This window comes from Nyctereutes procyonoides, unplaced genomic scaffold (genome assembly GCF_905146905.1).
Source record: "Nyctereutes procyonoides isolate TBG_1078 unplaced genomic scaffold, NYPRO_anot_genome, whole genome shotgun sequence".
NCBI classification, from domain to species: Eukaryota; Metazoa; Chordata; class Mammalia; order Carnivora; family Canidae; genus Nyctereutes; species Nyctereutes procyonoides.
The window spans coordinates 13,695,260-13,716,754 of NW_026575052.1; the positions used below are offsets into that span (position 1 = coordinate 13,695,260).

General features: G+C 51.1%; 3 protein-coding genes and 4 non-coding genes across 8 annotated transcripts in view; 1 reads left to right on the plus strand and 6 right to left on the minus strand.

The window, feature by feature from the left end:
• Positions 1–46: 46 nt before the first annotated feature.
• On the minus strand, positions 47–4,304 carry LOC129513618 (uncharacterized). Its single transcript, XM_055331796.1, has 5 exons — positions 4,291–4,304; positions 3,366–3,722; positions 3,005–3,295; positions 1,285–1,361; positions 47–795 (listed from the first exon to the last, which is right to left on the minus strand). Exons 1-5 carry the CDS (start codon positions 4,302–4,304, stop codon positions 749–751), a joined length of 786 nt encoding a protein of 261 aa, XP_055187771.1. The 3' UTR covers positions 47–748.
• On the minus strand, positions 243–316 carry LOC129514331 (small nucleolar RNA SNORD99). The gene has a single exon (XR_008665402.1). It is a non-coding gene; the product is annotated as a small nucleolar RNA SNORD99 (small nucleolar RNA).
• On the minus strand, positions 1,126–1,258 carry LOC129514326 (small nucleolar RNA SNORA61). Its single transcript, XR_008665397.1, has one exon. It is a non-coding gene; the product is annotated as a small nucleolar RNA SNORA61 (small nucleolar RNA).
• Positions 1,479–1,609, minus strand: LOC129514323 (small nucleolar RNA SNORA44). The gene has a single exon (XR_008665394.1). It is a non-coding gene; the product is annotated as a small nucleolar RNA SNORA44 (small nucleolar RNA).
• On the minus strand, positions 2,096–2,230 carry LOC129514317 (small nucleolar RNA SNORA16B/SNORA16A family). Its single transcript, XR_008665389.1, has one exon. It is a non-coding gene; the product is annotated as a small nucleolar RNA SNORA16B/SNORA16A family (small nucleolar RNA).
• Positions 4,305–9,741: 5,437 nt separating the features above from the next.
• RAB42 (RAB42, member RAS oncogene family) lies at positions 9,742–12,836 on the plus strand. The gene is given in 3 exon segments (XM_055332238.1): positions 9,742–10,011; positions 10,795–11,135; positions 11,138–12,836. Coding segments are annotated over 3 exon segments (660 nt in total). The 5' UTR covers positions 9,742–9,772; the 3' UTR covers positions 11,218–12,836.
• Positions 12,837–19,949: 7,113 nt separating this feature from the next.
• TAF12 (TATA-box binding protein associated factor 12) overlaps positions 19,950–21,495 on the minus strand; it is a 33,650-nt gene continuing 32,104 nt past the window's right edge. For both annotated transcript variants that reach the window (XM_055330998.1, XM_055330999.1), the window contains one exon: positions 19,950–20,265. In XM_055330998.1, coding sequence (XP_055186973.1) covers positions 20,230–20,265 — 36 coding nt within the window. In that variant the 3' untranslated portion in view covers positions 19,950–20,229. The remainder of the gene's footprint in view (positions 20,266–21,495) is intronic.

Genomic DNA, 21,495 nt, shown 5'->3' on the forward strand with positions numbered 1-21,495 from the left:
TGAATAGATAAAAATCTTAAAAAAAAAAAAAGACAAGACACAAACATACTCCAAATTTTTTATTGGTCACTTACATGCCCTGTGCCAGCATTCACAGAAATACAGAGGTCGTGATTCTTCACTAGAATCATCTGTTGTCTTTCAACTTGCCTCATCCCATAGTGTTTCTCTCCTAAAAAGGAAGTATAAGCCAGCGTGTTAACATCCCCAATTAATTAATGCCACGCTGGGTTTTTCTGAAGAGCTGGTCTCAGTCCCATATCCGCATTTATCATCCATAGATGTCCACTCAGATTAGGTTTCATCCTGGACCAGTCAGCCTAAAAAACCTGCTAGATGAACTATCTCTTTTTACCCAACCCATCTCCCATTCTCCCAGGACAGGGGCCAGTAAGATTCCATGGTTTGAGGTTTCCCCAAACTTCAGCATGAGCTCAAACCATTACAGTGCACTCACAGCAACCAGCCCTTGCCACCAAAGGGGTGCAGGGCTTTGGCATCTGGTATCTTCTAGCACATGTGCTCTTGGCCTTCCAACAGAGTGGGCAAATTTTTATCTTCTGGCTATTAACAGCTAGTAGGGCACACACGGAGATCAGGTGTAAATGATGTATGAAAAAGCTAAGACTTTCCCAAAGGCCTGAGTAGGCTTATACTGATTCACTACACTACTCAGGATTCACAAAGCTCAAGCACTACTCAAAGCTGCAAGGAAGCTATGGAAGTTTCAGGTAGCCAACTTACCCAACTATGGATCCATAATCACAGACAAGGACAACTTTACTGGGAACAGATCTAAAAAAAAAAAAAAAACCACAACCGAAAAGGACACTCAATCAAGAGACAAGAAAGCCATTGATATTTATCAAACATAGAATTAAGTCAGCAATCACTACAGCTGCCTGGAGCTTCACATACATCCCCCCTTTAAGGCTAAGATTATTGGGGCACCTGAGTAGCCCAGTGGTTGAGCCTCTCCCTTTGGCTCAAGTCATGATCCCGGGGTCTTGGGATTGAGCCTGCCTAGGTCTCTCTCTCATGATAAATAAAATCTTAAAAAAAAAAAAAAAAAAAGAGCCTAAGACAATCACAGAGAAGAGGAAACCAGTGTAAAGAGAATTCAAACCTTGTTTGAAACTAGCCCACAAGCTATATACCAGACTATAAGCACTGCAGGACCAGATTCACTTTTCCTTTTCCTCCTTTTACGACCACCAAGACCAGCGTTCAGATCTGATGGGAAAGGGAACCGGAGGGTCAGGCTGTCTTCAACATCTAACTTACCTTGTCTAAAGGACAGCAACACCTTGGTATCCTTGGATTCTTTAGTAGCAGACGCTGCCAGGACACTTGGGGGCAGCCTGCAGAGAAAAGTGTGAAAGCTCTAAACAATGTTGATCCGTACACCCAACCACATGGACATTTATATAAACACCTAGACTGGGGCAGAAGGCTTCTTTCTGGCCCAGGTCCTGAGTGGTTATAGGAAAGGCGAGTGGCAGCTGCAGGTATTATGCTGACCTGTGCTGTCAAAGTCTCTCCAGGTTGCTCTCGCATGCAGTTGGAGATCCCATGGCCACAACCGGCCACAGCCCTTGGAAACATGCTGAACTGACCCATCAGGTAGTTCCCAGAGACCTACCAGGTCCCGAGGTGGTTGTGTTCCATCAGTCATGACCCCAGAATCCTCATTAGAAAGCTCAACTTCAAAGTCATCCTGGAATCTTCAGCCGGCACAGCTAAGATGAGAAAACAGTTGTCTTGAATGATCTTACTGTTCCCTTCTCGAGGTCTTCGTCTTCAGAATCCAAGGTGTGGTTTCTGAACCTGGTACTTATGCCTTACACTGTTCAGGGCAGTGACCCAAAGCACTGCTGAGATCTGTACCACATGCCTCTAGATTTTCCCAGTACACCTGTCCAACCCGCTCCCCTGGCCTCCGTACTGGCTTTTGGTCTCAGCAATTTACTTCCCAAAAGTTTTGACAGTAACTATATGCGAGGCCCCATCAACAGAATGTTCCTGCTAGCCTCTGGAGACCGGTCTATTTTAATAAAGGACTCCACCTATACCTGAGAAATGGAAGGTACACAGGAACTGTCTTTTCCTGAAATGTTGCAGATCAGTTACATCAAACAGAACGGCGACCGTCAAGGAAAACTGTCATTCTGGGCTCCTTTTTGACCACAGCAGCTATGTGGAAGCAGCTGCAGCTTCGATAAGGGCCACAGGGCAATTCAGGTTCCCAAGACCGCCCCAACTGCTGTCCAACGGTCAGACTCCCATAAAAGCCACGCACTACTGCCCAACTGGAATTTATTACTGAAATATACTGGAGACCAAATAAGAGAAGATACCCTTGGGGCGCCTGGGGGAGCTCAGCTCAGGTTAAGAGTCTTGATCTTCCTGTCTTCAGTTCCAGCCAGGCAAAGACAAATTATTTTTTAAATCGAGATTTAGGGATGAACTCACAACCTTGAGATAGAGTCTCGTGCTCTGGGGCGCCTGGGTGGCTAGTGGCTGCCTTTGGTTCAGGCCATGATCCCAGAGTCCTGGGATGGAGCCTCCGGTTGGGCTCCCTGTGCTCCCTCAAAAAAATCGGGGGGGAAAAAAGTCACATGCTCTACGGACTGAGCCAGCGAGGAATCCTGAGAACACACAGTCCCAGTTACCACTTTTATTTTACTATGTACCAGAGTTTTGTCTCATTTAATCTACACAGGACCATTTATCTTACAGATACGTTTAGACCAATTAAGTTACCTACTAATAAGGACCTCAAGGACTCTAAAACGTGACCCCTAGAAACCCTATCGTTTAATCCACCTGCATGAACTCCTCAACCTGCTGTGCAGCCAGATGACAGGTGAAGCTACTTCCCCAAGGTCACCCAACGGGTAGCTGTAATCGGCAGATTCAACTTCAGATCTGAAGTCCTGGTGAACACCCCAGGGCGGCGTCTCCCCAACTAAGCCACTTCAGGCCCAGGACTGCCGTTACTCACCCGTCGCCCCGCAGAGCAGGGACACGCGGGGCGGGGCGGGAGCATGTGCGGCCCCGCCGGGCTCCGGCCCTTCTCACCGCGCATGCGGCCGACCCGGCCTTCCGGGCCTTAGTCCCAGCAGGCCGGGAGGCCCGGCAGCTCCGAGCCGCTCCCAACATCCCGTGGCCTCGGCAAGAGGCTGTGGTGCGTGCGGGGCCAACGGCGGCGACGCCAAGGCGGGGTGGGAGGAGGATGGGCGTGCGTTGCGGCAGAGCAGCGGCTCGGTGCGAGGACTCGCCAGCACCACGGCGGCTGGGAAAAAGGACGGCCGCGCCGCAGCTGGGGGCTTATATAGGCCTCGCCCCCCTGGCGGCCGCGCGACAAAAGGAGCAAAGCGCCGCGCAGACCGCTGGGAGTTGTAGTCCTCCCGCCCTCAGGCGCCGGACGGCGGGTCCCGCTCGCAGCCCTAACCGCGTGCGGAGTCCTCTCGGCCGAGGCTGGAGCCGCGCTCCGCCTGCGCTCTGCGCTCCCTGGGCGCCCGGCTCCGGGCCCTGGGCTCACGGTGAAGCGGAGCCGCCGTGCCCGCTGCAGTTCCGTCAGGCTTCCGAAGCCGGGAGGTGACGCTGTGAACAGCGACAGGACTCCGCGCCGACCGCCGGGGAGCCGCCGCCGAGCCGCCGAGTGGGGAGGGGCCGCTCGGAGGGCGTCTTCGGGCGGAGGAGGCGGCCGAGTGCGGAGGCTGAACGCGTTATTTGTGCAACACTTGCCTCTTCCGCTAATACATAAATACCTTTACCGAGCGCCGCGTAAATGATGCTCCGTTATCTCAGCTAGTTCTCATAATAACCCCGTGTGTCGGTATTACGGTTATGCCCACTTTACAGATAAAAAAACTGAGGCATGCATCACCCAGGTAGCTAATGACATAAGGACAGGAATCCTCGAGTCCACCGCAGAGACCTCACGCAGAGTCACTGTGCACTGTGCCATCCATTTGTTTTGTCCATGGAATGAGTAAGCATCAGTGTAAAACAAGTTGTCAAGAAGTAAATACCTATTCTGTGCTTAAAGTATTCTTTAATTTTTATCCTTAATATACACTTTAAAAAGTGGGTACTACTATCATTCCCATTTATGGAAAAAGCAACAGACTCTGAGAGGGCCAGAAGCTTTCTGGTGACTCCCAGATGTGCTTCTCCAGCCTCACCTGTCCCCTGAGCTCCACACCTTCCAACCTGCATCCTCTTGGACACCTGCACGTGGCTACTAAATAAGCTGCTCAGAACACAGCCTTCCCTCCCCCACACCTGCTCTTCCCCATCTCGGTAAATCTTTGGAGTGACCCTGGACTCCTCTTTCTCTAACGTCCCACTTCTAATCCATCAGCAAATCCTGTGTCCTCCACCTTTAAGATGGTAAGCCCGGGATCCCTGGGTGGCGCCGCGGTTTAGCGCCTGCCTTTGGCCCAGGGCGTGATCCTGGAGACCCAGGATCGAATCCCACGTCGGGCTCCCGGTGCATGGAGCCTGCTTCTCCCTCTGCCTGTGTCTCTGCCTCTCTCTGTCTCTGTGACTATCATAAGTTAAAAAAATAAATAAATAAATAAGATGGTAAGCCCGTTCCTTACCACCTCCACTGACGCTCTCATTGTGGACTCACAACTACATTGGCCTCCTAATTAGTCTCTCTGATTCTGCCAGTCTCCCCCATAGTCTGGTCTCAACACACCAGCTACCGTGTTTAAAGATCAAAAGTTTTTAATTTTCTTATTTATTCATTCATTCATTCATTCATTCATTCATTCATGAGAAACAGAGAGGGAGAGAGTCGCAGAGACATAGGCAGAGCGAGAAGCAGGCTCCCCGCAGGGAGCCTCATGCAGGACTCTATCCCGGATCCCAGAATCATGCCCAGAGCCAAAGGCAGATACTCAACACTGAACCACCCAGGTGTCCCAAGTTTTTTTTTTTTTTTGTCCCAAGTTTTTAATTTTCATGAAGTCCAGTATGTCCATTTATTTATGCTTTGTGCTTTTTGTGTTCTAATTTTTTTTCAGATTTTATTTATTCATGAGATACACAGAGAGAGGCAGAGACATAGGCAGAGGGAGACACAGGCTCCATGCAGGGAGCCCGCTGTGGGACTGGATCCCTGGACTCCAGGATCACGCCCTGGGCTGAAGGCAGATGCCCAACCACTGAGCCACCCGGGCGTCCCAAGTGTCTGACTCTTGATGTAAACTCAGGTCCTCATCTCAGGATCATGAGTTCAACCCTGTGTTGGGCTCCACACTGGGCATGGAGGTTACTTAAAACAAATACATAAATATATAAAAATAAAAAGGACATGAGGTGATATATGTTCATTATCTTGATTGTGGTAATGGTTTCATGGATGCACAGTTGCATCAAAACTGATTACATTGTACTCTATAATATGTACAGTTTACTGTGTGTCATTTATACCTCCATTAAGATATAAAAATAGAAAGCATAACCAATAAAAAATTTACACTAAATTATTCACCTGCTCCGAAATCACCACTGACTTTGCAAGACAGTTGGAATAAAAGCTGAAGTCCCATGATGGCCTCTGAAGCCACAGATAATTTGACTCCTCCTCCTCTCTACCCTCATCACTCACCACTTGCTTCCTCATTTATTCTCTGCCCTTGCCTGGTCCCAGCTCAGGGCCTTTGCTCTTGCTGTTCTCCCTGCCTGGAACTATCCTCTGGATATCACAGACAACCACACTACTCACTTCCTCACAGCCCCTGGTTTTCTGTTCTAGTCACCTCCTCAGAATACCCTGTTTTGAAACAGCACCCTGTCACCCTTCAAGCCACTGTCCTGCTTGCTTGTTATTTATTTTTTAAAGATTTTTAAAAATTGGGGATCCCTGGGTGGCGCAGCGGTTTAGCGCCTGTCTTTGGCCCAGGGCGTGATCCTGGAGACCCAGGATCGAATCCCACATCGGGCTCCCGGTGCATGGAGCCTGCTTCTCCCTCTGCCTATGTCTCTGCCTCTCTTTCTCTCTGTGTGCCTATCATAAATAAATAAAATAAAATAAAATTTAAAAAAAGATTTTTAAAAATTTTTATTTATTAATGAGAGAGAGAGGCAGAGATACAGGCAGAGGGAGAAACAGGTTGAGGGAGACACAGGCTTCATGCGGGAAGCCTGACGCGGGACTCAATCCCCGGTCGTCAGGATCACGTCCTCGCCTGAAGGTGGCGCTAAACCGCTGAGCCACCCGGGCTGCCCTTGGTTGTTATTTATAGCACTTGGGGCTTTTTGCTATCATATTATATATGGATTTATTTTGTCTTCCCCATTACAATGTGAGCTCCCCCAAACAGGAATTGTGGTTTTTTTTTTTTAATTTTCATTGCTGTGTAAGTGCCTGGTATATAAAAGATAGTTAGCACTTCTCAATTACTATGTAAATTAGTTAATTAGGGACACCTGGGTGCCTCAGTCGGTTGGGCATCTGCCTTCGGCTCAGGTCATGATCCCAGGGTCCTGGGATCAAGCCCTGCATCCATCTCTACTTGGCTGTGTACTTGATGGAGAGCCTGCTTCTCCCTCTGCCTCTGCCCACCACTCCCCTGCTTGTGCTCTCTCTCTCTCTGTTGACTAAATAAAATATTTTAAAACAAAACAAATAAATGAATGAATTACTGAATAAAACTTGGCCAAGGCCACCTAGATCTCATACAAATGTGTGCAACTCGCCTGCCGTGTTGCATGTTCTCCAGAACTACTCTGTGAGGTGGGCTCTATGACTTGCTTACTTAGCAGAAGGGGAAGCAGGGTAGGGAGGAAACATCACTAGCCCCACCCCTAGTCACATTAGTGAATCTCTGGCAAGGTCTGCTGACATCTGGATTCTGGGGCTAGATGCTGGGGGATGAGGGTGGGGGGGCAGGCACCTGACCCTGGCCCACAGCGGGAGTGTCTGAGAGAGGAAGTTCAAAGAGTTGAATGCTGACAGTGCACTGCCCACGTGCTGACCACAAAGGCTTCTGGGAATGCTGGGTTCAAACTGCATTTCAAGCTGTTTCAGGCCCCTCTGCCTCTGCTCCAGCTGCTCCTTCCTGGAGCGCCCTTCCTCCTGGAACTCCCTAGCTCTTACTTTTCCTGGGAGACCCAGCGTCCTGCAGGAGGCAATGCTGACCCTGTAGCTCCCTCAGTCCAGCCCTTTTGTGGGATTTGACTGAATTAATTAATGACTCAATAGCACTTACCCACTTTCATTCATCCTTTCAAGCATAACTATTTGCTGAGTTCCTCCTTTGTGCTACACACTGAGGATACAACCATTCATGTCTGCCCTCAAGTAACCTAGGAAGGAGACAGCTATCGCAGTGGACAGAAGAGCATGTGACCTCATTGGCCAGTGAGAGGCTTCCTGAGGGACAGGGATCTAACCTAAGGTCTGAAGTAGGAGTTAGCCCTTTGAAGAGGAGAAGAGTCCCAGCAGAGGGCTGAGAGGAGGAAAGATGTTCAGCATGGCTGGAGCTCAGAGTACCAGTGGTGGGTAAAGAAGGGGCCAGAGGCATCCTAGGGACTTGACACAAAATATTTTTACAGGGGCATCTGGGTGGCTCAGTGTTTGAGCATCTTGCCTTCAGCTCAGGTTGTGATCCCGGCATCCTGAGATCCCCAGGATGGAGCCTGCTTCTCCCTCTGCCTGTGTCTCTGCTTCTCTCTGTGTGTCTCTCATGAATAAATAAATAAAATCTTAGAGAAATATATTTTTCCAGCTAAACAGAGTGAGATGGAGAAAATATCTCGATCGAGGAATCAGTGGGGCAGGCTGATTTGGGCAAAGCTGGCAGGAAGGATTCTTCCCAGAACACACTTTTCCTGAGGCTCCTCAGGGTTCCTGGATTCTCAGGCTCCTCTCTCTCTACTACTCCTAGAGGTGGGGGATGAGCAGAGATAGGGGCCCCTCTCGGCTCTACCATGCAGGTGATTACGTGGAGACCTGTCAAAATGGCTTGTTATTGATTTGTTAGGAGTTAAACAGAAGAAGGGCACCTGGCTGGCTCAGTTGGTAGAGCATGTGACTCTTGATCTAGGGGTCATGAATTCAAGCCCCACTTTGGGTGTAGACATCACTTACTTATTTACATACATACATACATACATACATACATTTTAAAAAATAGCTAGAAGAAAACCTGGGCCTTCCCAGATCCTCAACCTGTCCAGACAGACACAGAAATAGCAAAAAAGGCTTTGACCTTGAGAAAAGTTGGCAGCTAGTCTTCCTTAGTGACCATGGAGCCTCAGGGTCACTCTCTGAGTCTCAATTTCTTCATCTGTAAATATGACCAGAATAGCAACATCTTGCAAGGTTCTGTGAAAAGGAAACATGATGATTTGATAGTTTGCAATAGTGAGGATTTTCTCTCACCACAAATTTGCCAAAACAAGTGAAAATGGTAAAGTCCACCCACAGTGCACAGTGAGATTAAACCAACAGAGGAGGGATGCCTGGGTGGCTCAGTAGTTGAGTGTCTGCCTTCCGGTCAGGGCATGATCCTGGAGTTCCAGGATCGAGTCCCACATCAGGCTCCCTGCAGGGAGCCTGCTTCTCCCTCTGCCTGGGTCTCTCTGCCTCTCTCTCATGAATAAATAAAATCTTTAAAAAAATAAAGTAAACCAACAGAGGAACTGTTTTGGGACCAGCCAGAAACCCAACCTTGGCCCTGACTGGAGAGGGTAGACTGGCTCTTGGAGATGGCTTACCCTTGCCACTAACCCAAGTGGGACCGGATCACTGTGTTCCGTCCTCTAGGTACTTGGTTTGCAGTCCCCTTTGTGGGCTCAAGGGGTAATGCAGAGTGAGACAAACTCGTATGTGAGTCTCAGCTCTGCTCTGTGACCTGAGACAAGCCTCAGTCTCCTTGGCTCTAAAATGGGCACACTATGGCCCTCTCAAAGTTGTTGCCCGCTGAGCGTGAAGAACTGACCCTCTGGCCTCATAAATGTAAGTTGTCCGCTCCACAGGCCAGTTGCACTCCCTCTGGAATGGCTTTCGCCTATGTCTGCCTGCTTGCCAGCCCTGTTGGCATCTCTCCCTGAGCCCTGAGGCCCAGCCCGGGCAGGTGCTGAGGACGCAGTGGGGGGGCTGTTGAACATTGAACCTGACCATTGAACCGAAGGCCCTGGGAGGCCCTGCGCCAGGGCCAGTGGGGCTCCGGGAAAGGGTCACCTGGGTGGGGAAGGGGCACCTGTAAGCCACCAACTTTCTAGACTAGGGTCTCCAGCTCCGGCCGCAGGGGCCCAACCAGGGAACTGCCCGGAGAGTGGGGCTGAGAGAAGCCGGCCCGGCGGCGACTGAAGGAGTTGGCCGCTCGGGGTGTTAAGCTCGGGCCAGGGCCTGTCTGGTTCTCGGGCCCCGCTCGTCCTCCTCCCCATATTGCCTTCTTTAATCTCCCATCCCGCGTAGTAGGGGTTACTAGAGGACGAAACTGGGGCCCCCAGAGAGGACAGGAACGTGCCCAGGGTCTTGCCGCCCGGGGCTGAGGGGCGGGGCAAGGAGCTGGTGTCCGACGGCGGGGCGGGGCGGGGCAGCGGGGGGCGGGGCGGGGCAGCGAGGGGGCGGGGCCTGGCTGCCAGCCTCCGGCGGCGGGGCGGGGCAGCGGGGGGCGGGGCCTGGCTGCCAGCCTCCGGCGGCGGGGCGGGGCTGCTGGGCGGGGCTGCTGGGCGGGGCGGGGCAGCTGGCCACCGAAGTCTGGGCTGCTGGGCTGCTGGGCGGCGGGGCGGCGGGACCCAGGCCATGGCCGCGGGGGGCTGCCGCTACCAGTTCCGGATCGCGCTGCTGGGGGACGCGGCGGTGGGCAAGACGTCGCTGCTGCGGCGCTACGTGGCGGGCGCGCCCGGGACCCCGGAGCCCGAGCCCGAGCCCGAGCCGGCGCCCACGGTGGGCGTCGAGTTCTACAGCCGCATGCTGCAGCTGCGGGCCGGGCCGCGCGTCAAGCTGCAGCTCTGGGACACGGCGGGCCACGAGCGCTTCAGGTGCGGGCGGGGCGGGATGAGGGACCTGGGGGGGAGGCAGTCCCCCCAGAGGGCTCGGCCTCAGTGGTCCAGGTACAGACCTGGGGGCCCCTGCCCTGGTCTCTGGCCCTCCACGTGGAGTCGTTCGTCCCACAGATGCAGCCGGTGGGCCAAGCCCCTCACCCAGAGGCCTGACACCCTGGCGCTGGGAGGGCGCAAGGGCCCTGCCTCGGAGACCCGAGGGATGGGTGACCTGGCTGCTGAGAGAGCCCACTAGAGCAGAGCGAGAAGGATCAGAGACACGGGAAAGTAGGAGAGGGTTGGGGTAGCCTGGAAGGATGCCTTAGGAGTTGGCCAGGCAGAGAACTGGAAGCAAAAAGCTGTAAAAAGCTCCAGGAAAGGGATCTCTGGGTGGCGCAGCGGTTTGGCGCCTGCCTTTGGCCCAGGGCGCGATCCTGGAGACCCCGGATCAAATCCCACGTCGGGCTCCGGGTGCATGGAGCCTGCTTCTCCCTCTGCCTGTGTCTCTCTCTCTCTGTGTGACTATCATAAAAAAAAAAAAAACCTCCAGGAAAACATCCCTTTTCCTCCAGAAATGGAGGAATGGTCCAGAGAGGATGTGACTCGAGCTTGTTCCATGGCTGAGACACAGGCACTATATTGTGAGAGACAGACACCGGAGCAGAGAAGTACCTGGCAGTGTGTAGGGAGCTATGAGGAGCTTGGGCGCAGGGAAAGCCCTGCCCCAAGCTTGGGGGGGCCTTGAAGGTATAGACGTCTCCCAGCTCACTCCCTCTCCTTCAGGTGCATCACCAGGTCCTTCTACCGAAATGTGGTGGGTGTCCTACTGGTCTTCGATGTGACAAACAGGAAGTCTTTTGAACATATCTGCGACTGGCATCAGGAGGTCATAGCCACTCAGGGCCCCGACAAAGTGATCTTCTTACTGGTTGGCCACAAGAGTGACCTGCGGAGCACCCGCTGTGTCTCCGCTCAGGAGGCGGAGGAGCTGGCTGCCTCCCTGGGCATGGCCTTCATGGAGACCTCTGCTAAAAATAACTGCAATGTGGACCTGGCCTTCAACACCATTGCTGACTCTATCCAGCAGGCCCTGGAGCAGGGGGACATCAAGATGGAGGAGGATTGGGGGGTGTCCGGCTCATCCACAAGACCCAAGTCCCCAGGGCCCCCCCAAGACAGCAGCCCCCAGGTCCTTGCCAGTGTTGACTGTGGGAGGGAAAGGGTTATAGCAGTGCCAACCTCAAAAGTGCTGCTGGGATGGGGAGTGTCAATATCTTTCTTGAGAGCAAATGGCAGGATGTATCCAAAGGGTTAATATAAACTATCCTAGCAGTCACACCTCCTGGATTCTGGGGTTTCAGAGCTCAGCCCCTTTCTGCTAGAAAGCTCCAAGAAGCCAGGTGTGCAGCTTCATGTCTTTCAGAGTCCTTCAGCATGTTTCCTCAGTTGTCGGTGGGGCTCTTGCCACAGCGGGGGTTGGGAGGGTGTGTGAAAATGAGACAATGGATGGGGGGACATGCTCAGCCAGAGCCAGCCATACCATAAGAACTGAATGACAAGAACTGTCCTCACCACCCTTTCTCCTCTGTGACATTTCTGGCAGTGCTCCTGAGTTTGGACGCTGAGACGCACTGAGTCTGGACGCTGCCATACGGGCGAGGAATTTCAGGGCAAGCCTACCTGGGAGCCTCCTTAGGTCCTCAGACTTGGATGAGTCTTAAACTTGGAACTCAGGGTTGCTGCCCAGTGCCCCGTCTCCAAGGCCGGGCACTGGATCTGGATCTGGGAGGCAGGGATGAAGGCAAGCGAGCATCCTATGTCAGACAATAGAGGACGCTAGGAAATAGCAGACACCCACAGCCTCCTCCTCCCATTTCCAGTACCCCCCCCCCCCCAGCTGCTGGGAGTGCTGCTCTTAACGGTGATGACAGTGATGATGCTGTGCTCACAGCACCCTCCGGGAACTGCCTACCCCTCAGGGCTGACCGAATCCAGTGTTGATCTGTTGATCTACTGAGGGGTAGAGGCCTGGCTCTCTTGCCCCAGCTCTGAAGGTCAAACCCAGCATCATCACTCTTCAGGGGGCTGATTGAGCCCATTGTTCTTACATCACAGCTAAATTCTCCCTCTGCTCAGTCCCACTTCCTACAGTTCCTCCCCAAAACAGGTGTTGATCTCAACAATCCTCTAATCAATGTCAGCCCACTAATCCTCATTTCAGAAATTGCCTCCAGGGGAACAGGAGCTGCTAGGCAGAGAATGTCCTAGGGCAATCAGGGAAGGCTTCCTGGAGACGGGGTTTATGTTGGTAATAAGAGCAAGTGTAGAGGAGGTGCCATTGTGCCAGTGGGCACAATAAAGACCACAAGCACAGTCACTCACTTTGTGACCTGGGGAGCTAATGGGTCCCAGATTCATCCTCAGTATCATATGACTGATAATCCCTTCTTCAAGGGTTCTTGGGAGATTTCCAGTCAGGGTGGGTTTCTTAGCTTCCTCTCCAAGGGGCTGGGCCAGGGTGGGTCTCCCCATGCACAGCCTCCCCTTTTAAAACATCACTCATCCTTAAGATAGTCTTGCAATGTTGGCAGTTACCCTCATTTCACAGCTTGGAGAGGGAGAGGGGTATGACTTGTTTGTTTTTGTTTGTTTTGTTTTGTTTTAATAAGCATCTACTCTGTTCTGAGCTCTGAGGATGCAGCAGCGAACATGACAGAAAAGCTCTCCTGGGGGATCCCTGGGTGGCTCAGTGGTTTGGCTCCTGCCTTCAGCCCAGGGTGCGATTCTGGAGACCCGGCATCGAGTCCCACGTCGGGCTTCCTGCATGGAGCCTGCTTCTCCCTCTGCCTGTGTCTCTGCCTCTCTCTGTCTCTCTCTCTGAATAAATAAATAAATCTTTAAAATTTATATATATAAAAGAAAAAAGAAAAAAAGAAAAGAAAAGCTCCCCTGGGGTTGACATTCTAGTGGGAGAGAGAAAAAAAATGAGTAAATAAGTGAACTAAATTCCAGTTGTAAAAGTGCCAGAGGCCCACAGATCTGGGAGACAGGTGTGCGAGAGATGGGACAGGAGGGCCTCCCTGAGCTGAGAGCTGGGGGAGGGAAGAGAGGGGCCAAGCTAAAAGGCAGGTCTGGGCATGAGGAGCAGTGGCCAACATTGAGGACTTATGTCCATGTGAGGTAGGTACTACTATTCCATTTTACTGATGTGCAGACTAAGGCCCAGTGAGGTTAACTGAAGCCAGTAAGCAGAGGGAGAAGTCCCAAGGCAAGGGACAGGTAAAGAGCTGGGCTCTTTCTAGGAATTTACTGGAGATCTGAGCAGCTACTTTAAGTGAACAAGCAGGGAGTGACCTTCAGCTTGGTCTGTGGTTTCTCATCTCCGAGCTTCCCTGACAGGAGTACAGTGTAAACCAGAGCTTGTTTGGGAGATGAGCAGCTGGTCCTGAGATGGAGGTGAGGAGTTTGCTGTCAGGTGTTCAGAACCGACCCAAATCCCTAAAGAGAGGAAGAAAAAAACTGACTTCTCCCCTGTCCAAATCCTATCAGGCCACCGGAGGACAAGCCTGAAGCCCAGGCCCACCCAAGGCTGGGTCCCTCTCCAAGAAGATGTTGCCCACTGTCCCCAGCTGCCTCCCCTGGAAGACTGTTCAGCAGGCTGCAGTCACATCTCTAAGGCTCCTCAGCCTCAGTTTTCCATCTGTTAAATGGGGAGAACAGTAGTTTCGATCTCACAGGGGTGTTGTGAGGATTAAATGAGGCATTATGTGAATTCCTACTAGAACACGAGCTCATGCATTGTGGGCTCTTTCTATGGCTTATTAACCCCTGTGAGGTGGGGCTGAGCCATCCATTTCATAGACAGGGACCTTAAAGTCCATGATGGCAAACTGATGTGGCTCAGCTGCTAAAACCAGGCCAACTGAGTGTTCCAACAGCCTTGTCCACTGCCTCGGGCCAGGCCCAGAAGGTCCTACCTTGTGTCTCAGGGCCCTGGTCCCAACCTTACAAACCCCTCTCAGTGTCGCAAAACCTCTGGAGACTGCAAGTGGCTTCGATGGGTAGAATTCTGGCAGCTGGGGATCCCTGGGTGGTGAAGCGGTTTAGAATTCTGGCAGCAGAAGGAAGCAGCCCTGCCCAGCCCAGTGGTTAGAGGAAGAGCAGAGAAGAGCAGTGGCGGGGCAGACCCACCTGGCAGCCCTGCCTCTCCTCCCAGTGCAGCTCAGAAGCAGCCTCCACACTGGGTGCCACTGCTGTCACAGGTCAGGCCCTGCAGTCTCTGGTGTAGGCTGGGCCACCTCCCTCGAGGCCTGTAGGGTAGCCCCTGTTGATTCAGCACCCACAGTGCCCCAGAGGGAAGTTTTTAAAGTACATTTGACATGGGTGCTCCCCTTCCCAGTTTCCTTCCCTGGCTCCATATCACCGCAGAGTATAACTCAAATCTTTTCCCCATAGTCCTGGCCCTCCCAGAGCTGGTGGGTGCTGCCTCCCCACACCACCTCAACCCTCCACTTAGCCCTGACAAATTCCCAACCACCTGCAGCCCCCGGGCTTTGCGCGGTTCCCTTCTACTGGATGGCCCCCAGCCCTCTCCCCTCTACCTGGGTGATGGGATTGGCCTCAGATAAGTATCACTTCTTAACCACAGCATCCCAGCTGCCTGAACTAGGGTGGGCTTTGCAGTCAAGCCTGCTCTAACTCCCAGCTCCACTATGTGTAACTGTGGGACCCCGGGGAACTCACTTCATCTCTGCAAGCCTCAGTGGACTTCTCTGGAAAATGAGTCTGGTAATACCTAACTCACAGGGTTTTAGAAAGGTTTAGGTGAGAAATGAAAGGTAGTGCTGGTCACACAGTAGGAATCCACAAAATGGAAGTCCTCTTCTTCCCCTCAGGGTTTTATTGATCACTGTAACGGAACAGAGTAAAAACACTGTGGGGAAATAACAAGGGCTCCATGCTCTAACGAAGTTCTTAAAGATCGTGACCCCCCTCTGGAGATGTGAACTGGACTCTGCTTCCATACTAAGGATGAAGTTCCAGAATCATTCCCTTTGGGTCTATCCCTAGTAGTCTGAGCAAGCAAAACTCAGTCTCCAAAGCCGCACCCTGACTAAACCCTCCAGCCACAGCGACTTGGACAAGGTCAGGCTCTCAGGCCTGGGTCCATGCCTTCTGCCTTTTTTTTTTTTTAATTTATTTATGATAGTCATACAGAGAGAGAGAGAGAGAGGCAGAGACACAGGCAGAGGGAGAAGCAGGCTCCATGCACCGGGAGCCTGACATGGGATTCGATCCCGGGTCTCCAGGATCGCGCCCTGGGCCAAAGGCAGGCGCCAAACTGCTGCGCCACCCAGGGATCCCCGCCTTCTGCCCTTTTGAAGAGACAGTCGGCCACCCATGGGACCCTTTCCAAAGACCCTACCCATACTGGGAGCCACTGAAACCTAGTGGGTGGAGAGTGAAGACACATTCTGCCCTCCACACATAGGCTGGAACTGAAGATGTCTGGGTGGGAACCCAGCCTCTGTCCTCTACCTCTGAGCCTTGGTCTTCACGGTAAAACAAGAACAATTCCAACCTCGAAGCTTTATTGGAGGACTAAATAGGACAACGTATGTGAAGTGCCCAATAATGTTAAGTTCCTTCTGCTAATAAACTCCTTTTGGGTCTTTCTCGTGTCAGTCCCCGCACTGGAATGTCCTTCCTCCATCTCTGTCAAAACTCTGGTTCATCCTTCAAGGCTTGGCCTAACCAAATGTATCAATACCTTCTCTGAGTCTTCAGGACAACTGGAGATTTCAGGCTCTGTTATCTCTTATTTTGCTCCACTAGACAGTAGTGTTTCAAGGCCAGGGCTCCCATGAGAAGGATGGACAATGGACCAAGAGCATAGGTCTGGGTTGGAGCCTGCTCAGGGACCTCAGACAGGTCATAATGACCTCTCCAGACCTTCATGTTTTTACCTGTAAAATGCGGAGCTGTAGTGGGTGACACCAGGGCCTAATTTCTTTCCTAACTACAGGCAATTGTAAGGCTTCGGTCCAGTTCAGCTGCCTCCTCCCCGCTTCACCTCATGCAGGCACAGGGGACTTTCCAGGATAGCTTTCTGGTCCTAATGGCAACTTCTGTATCCTCAAAACTCACCTGTGTTGTTGCAACCAGCCTCTACCTCTATCTTTTGGTTAATACTTTCTCAGGAAAACCTCACACGCCATATTCTTTTACTCTTAGCCCAAAATAACTCCAGCAACTTCCTGGCAGGTCCCTCTCCCACCTGCTTCCTACTCATTCTCTACACTGGCAGCCAGAGCAAGGCTTTTAACATGTCAACACAATGACATTAGTCCTCCACCAAAAACCCCACCGGTCCCTAGCACCTGCATGGTTTTCAACCTGTTTATATGCCTGTTTTTAGCATCAGAATCCTTTTATCAGATGGGAGTCTTTCTATTCGGCCTAAAATGTCCAACAATTATGAAAGGTATTGCTCAGGGTCACCTGGGTGGCTCAGTCAGTTGAGTGTCTGACTCTTGATTTCGGTTCAGGTCATGATCTCAGAGATCAAATCCCGCATTGGGCTCTGTACTGAGTTTCCTCTCTCTCCTTCTGCTCCCTGCCCTCACTCTCTCCTCTCTCTCAAATAAAGAAATAAATAAATCTTTAAAAAAAAAGAAAAGAAGAAAAAAAAAACGGACGCCTGGGTGGTTCACTGGTTGAGCCTTTGGCTCAGGTTGTGACCTGGGTGGCTCACTGACCTGACCTTTGGCTCAGGTCGTGACCTCAGAGTCCTGGGATCGAGTCCCGCGTCAGACTCTCCACAGGGAGCCTGCTTCTCCCTCTGCCTATGTCTGTGTCTCTCATGAATAAATAAATAAAATCTTAAAAAAAAAAATAAAAGGTATTACTCAGGCAGAAGAGGGATGGGAAGCCCAAAGCCAGTCTGCTGGGCTGCCTGCACTACACCCACCCCTGCAAGACAGACAGACACACTGCACACACACACACATGCACATGCACACGCAAGCCTCTGAAACCCGGGTGCTGGACCTTGCCACTATACCTGCAAGCTCTCGCCTCTTGAGCTTACTTCCTGTTCATCTCTGGCCATCCTCTCCCAGTGTTAGACCTTGTGCTTGAGCCATCTTGATGCGCTGACCTTTACGCCTCTGGTTCTTTGCATATGCTGTTCTTGGTCACCCCCATTTTGTCTCCATAGGACTAAGGGGGAGTTAAGGCAGAGTTAAGAGTGCAGGCTCCGGAGTCAGATGGACTTGGCTAAAGCCTTGGCACCAAAGCAAGCTGTGTGACCTGAGTAAGTTCCTTAAACTCCTTAAGTCTTGCCCCCACCCTCCACCCAGAAACCTGGGATTACATGATACTACAATTAAAGTGAGTGACATATACCAAGCACATTCTTATTTCAGACTTGTGGGAAAAACACAATGTGCTTATCCATGGAAGGTGTTTAGCAGAGCACATGGCACCTGGAGGCATTCTACAAGGACCCTCTGCAAGGACACTGGAGCACAGGAGTCCATTGGCCCTAATGCCCTATCTTCCACATCATGCTGGGCTCTGGGACTCAGTCAAGTGAGTGTGGTTACTTAGCCTCGTGCCCACGGTGGGGCTGAGCTGCAGCAGGGATGGGCACACCAAGTCAGAGGAGGCCTTACAGATCACATGGTGATGCCCTGTCCTGTCTCCCTACACACAGCCACCAAATATCATGAACCACACAACCATCTTTCAGATTTCCCCTGCCCTCCACTTCACTACCACCACCTCTATCAGGCAGCAGCCTTCTAAAGGATCTGTCGCTTCCACACTTGTCTTCTTCCCCTCCCAGCTATTTGTTCTCCACTGCCTGGCCAGAGTGACCTTTTCTCCACACACAAATCTGATTAAGAGCCTACAGTTGCTCCCGCTACCTTCTGGGTAAAGCCCACTCTTGCTGGGGCCTGCAAGGCCCTGCATGACCTGATCCACCTCACAGCACTGCTTGAGATGGCTTCCAGGCAGGTCTCTCTCCCTCAGAGATCTCCACGCCTTCACCTGAGTCACTCAACTCAGCTGGTCGGACTCCCTCTCTCACCCTGTCGACCTCTCCTTTGTAGCCCTAGGCACAGAGGTAGGTTCTTTTGTTTTTGCTTTTAAAGATTTTATTTATTTGAGAGCGAGTGAGCAAGAGAGACAGAGAGAGTGCAGGAACGGAGGGAGGCACAGAGGGAGAAGCTGACTCCCCGCTGAGCAGGGAGCCTGATTCAGAGGTTGATCCTGGAACTTCGAGATCATGACCTGAGATGAAGGCAGACACCTAACTGATGAGCCACCCTGGCACACAGAGGCAGGTTTTTTGCTTTGTTTTTGTTTTTAAGATGTATCCATTTATTCCAGAGAGATAAAGAGAGAGCACACAGGGACAGAGGAAAAGAGAAATCTCAAGCGGACTTCATGCTGAGCCCAAGCCCCATGCAGGGTCCATCCCAGGAGCCTGAGATCACAAGCTGAGCCAAAAATCAAATCAGATGCTTAACTGACTGAGCCCCCCAAGCGCCCCAGGCAAGTCCAGTTTTACACTCACCCTATCGCAGGACTATTCCCTGTGCTTTTATTCATCAGTGTAGCCCATTGCCCAGCACAGGCCCAGCTTATAAATATTTGCTGAATGCATAAGCCCCTCTACATACAAGTAGGACAACTCATGATAGATGAAGCCACTTACCTGTCACACAGCTGATCAAGAATTGAGAACTTTGGACTCTACCCCAGCTCTCTTCATTAAACTGCCCCAATTCCTTTGTCCCTTTCTGTCCTCAATGGAGGATTCAAAACTAACTCTTGATTCCTTCTTGGCTGTCAAGATTAGTGACTTGCTCCTGATCTGGGAACTCAGCAGGAGGCCTTTTGCTGTTTGAGATCACCAACAGAACATCCTTTGAGAGTGTCGCTCAATGGCACTGGGAGGTTCAGGAAAAAGTGAAACCCTTCAACATCCACTTCCTGGTTGGAAGCCACAAAAGAGACCTGGTGCCTGGGCAACAGGTGATGCTGGAGGAAGGGGAGAAGCTGGCTGCCTCTCTGCATGCTATGTTGAGACCGTGACCAAGAGCAACAGGACCATCAGCACAGCCTCAAGAGATCTACCAGGCTTGAAGAGAGGGGTTCTGGGGTCAAATTCTGAGTGGGAGGGAGTGAAAAGCAGGGCAAGGAGGATGTGCCCGTGCTGGTAACCCCTGGATAAAACAGCCATGCCCTCTGAAGCCCAAGGAACCCTGACAATTCACAAGGGCTATGCTGGGCTCAGGACAGGATGATGCCGGGTGTTGCAGAAGGTCAGGAGGCCTTAGGGGCCTGGCTTCCTCTGCAGGATGGTGAAAATACCGAGATCAGGGGTATCAACAACTAGAACAGACAATGCACCTGTGCAGACTGGCTCTTCCCCAGGTCACTGCCGTCCTTTCTTAGGGCCAACGATGAATGCCAGGAGATCCAGAAGAGAGGGTCAGAAAAGGCTTTGCCAAAACCAGGATGCCTCTTCAGCTTGGCGTTCACGAGGACAGGTCACTCTGCCCCATTCTTATGGCAGAGAGACAGGACTCAAACTCCTACTGATGGTGTGGCCTTCCTTGGAGTAAAATAACAGAAAAATTCCTGGGTTTTCGGCCTCACAGAAATGAGTAATGGTGCTGCCACCTGCTGACAGAGCTACATCCAGCCTTGCTTGTCCTCAACTCCCTCTGGCCTTTCAAAGGCTGGAAGCCATGTACCCTGTCTTTCGATTAATAACTTCTTTATTCTGGAAAAGCAAATGAAAGTCATATTCATATAAACACTGACATTACAAAGTACAGGGAAAAGGGGAAGGGAGAAGGAAACACAAACCTCTACAAATCTTGCTAATACTGTCTCACCAAACAAGACCATAATGCTTCGTCCAATATTCAATCACTTATATAATAAACCACAAATAAAATCTTCTCTGGAAGATACATTGCTCTTCTTTGAGACGTCAGGGAAAAGGGACTGGAAGTTGGGGTAGGAGGCTTTATTCTTTTGGCAGATCCTCTCAGTCATTATAGATATTGCTGCACTGTTAATAAAAAATATATGCTTCTCTGTAAAGCATTAAAAAAAAAATCCAAGGATGAGATGGCTGAGGTCTCAGCTCAAGTATCTCCAAATACACTGTTGTCCATCCCCTGACCTTTCCGTGTGTTATTTCTTGGTTGTTTTCCGGATCAATGCCATTCTCTGAAAGGAGAGCAAAATAACCAATTACATAGCTTAGAGTCAGGAACTTGCACCTAGTCACCCATGTAGGGTGCGGTCTATACCACAGACTGGAGCTCTCAGGAACCTACATGCACAGAGAAGCCCAGCAGGCTCCTCTGAGCCTGAGAACAGTCTTCAGGGCCCCAAGGGATGTTTAGACAGGCCAGGAGATCCATTTTGTTGACCAAAAGACCCAAATTGCCATAGGTTAGCAGGATAGCAAAAAAGTTAAAAACAGAAGATGACAGTTCTTGCCTTTTGGGGACTTAGAGACAGGCCATCAAAACATGTTTTCTAGGCTCCCCCACCCTAATCTCTCTGAGGATGAAGAAAACAGGGAAGGGGTGTTTCAAACCTGCTGCCACACATAAAGAGAGCTGATATTTCACACTTGGTGACCTACAATGAGGGAAATGTACACTGACAATTTCCACCACGACCCATCAGGGAAATATTCAGGTCATGGGTTTCAAATATTACTAATACCAGCTACTGGCCAAATTACTAATTTGCTCTGCTATACTCTTTTGACTGCTCTGCTTATACTCTTTTGATCAAGAGCTTGTCCTAATATTATGATACTTGCTGAGACAGAGATAGAGAGATAGATAAATAGATATATAGATAGAGCTGCAAAGTGGATAATTGGAAAACAGAGCCATCCATTGTCTGGAGGGACTCCCTTCTGAAGAATACTGTGGTCCCCTTTGATTCAGGCTATTGGTGGCTTTCCTGTAGGGCTTCCTCTGTGAGGTTTGTAAACATATACACTCCAGAGATCCCAGGCTATGGACAAGCAAGAGACACTCAGCCAGAACCACCCAAATGTGCCCATAGCACTTGGAAAAATAGCTCATTTTTCAAATCAGAGCAGCCAGTTAAAATAAGACTTTATCAAAAGGAAGTCATCATTGCCATCAGACTGACCAATGGCAGGGGCAACCTGTTCCACAGCAGAAGTGGAGTTAGGTTCTCTTACTGACCCGTTGGGTCTGTAGTCAGAGGGACAGAGGCTAAAACGCCTGGCACAGCAGTTTAGCTGCTACCCTCCAGCACAAGGACAGCATAGCTCTCCTTCCTTTAAACTGCCCTATTGTCAGAGGGCCACTTACAACATTCAAATCAGCCATAATGCAGGAAGATTTCATTAGGGACAAGATGTAGAAGGGGCAAGTTCTGGCTATATTGGAAGAACCTACAATCAACAGC

What these genes read in the sequence shown, in the direction of transcription:
- LOC129513618 (XM_055331796.1), bottom strand. An exon ending in CGCGGCGCTTTGCTCCTTTT is followed by an intron (nt 3,296 to 3,365) that starts GTCGCGCGGCCG and finishes CCTTTTTCCCAG; the next exon opens with CCGCCGTGGTGCTGGCGAGT. An exon ending in GTTGCTGTCCTTTAGACAAG is followed by an intron (nt 796 to 1,284) that starts GTAAGTTAGATG and finishes TTTTTTTTTTAG; the next exon opens with ATCTGTTCCCAGTAAAGTTG.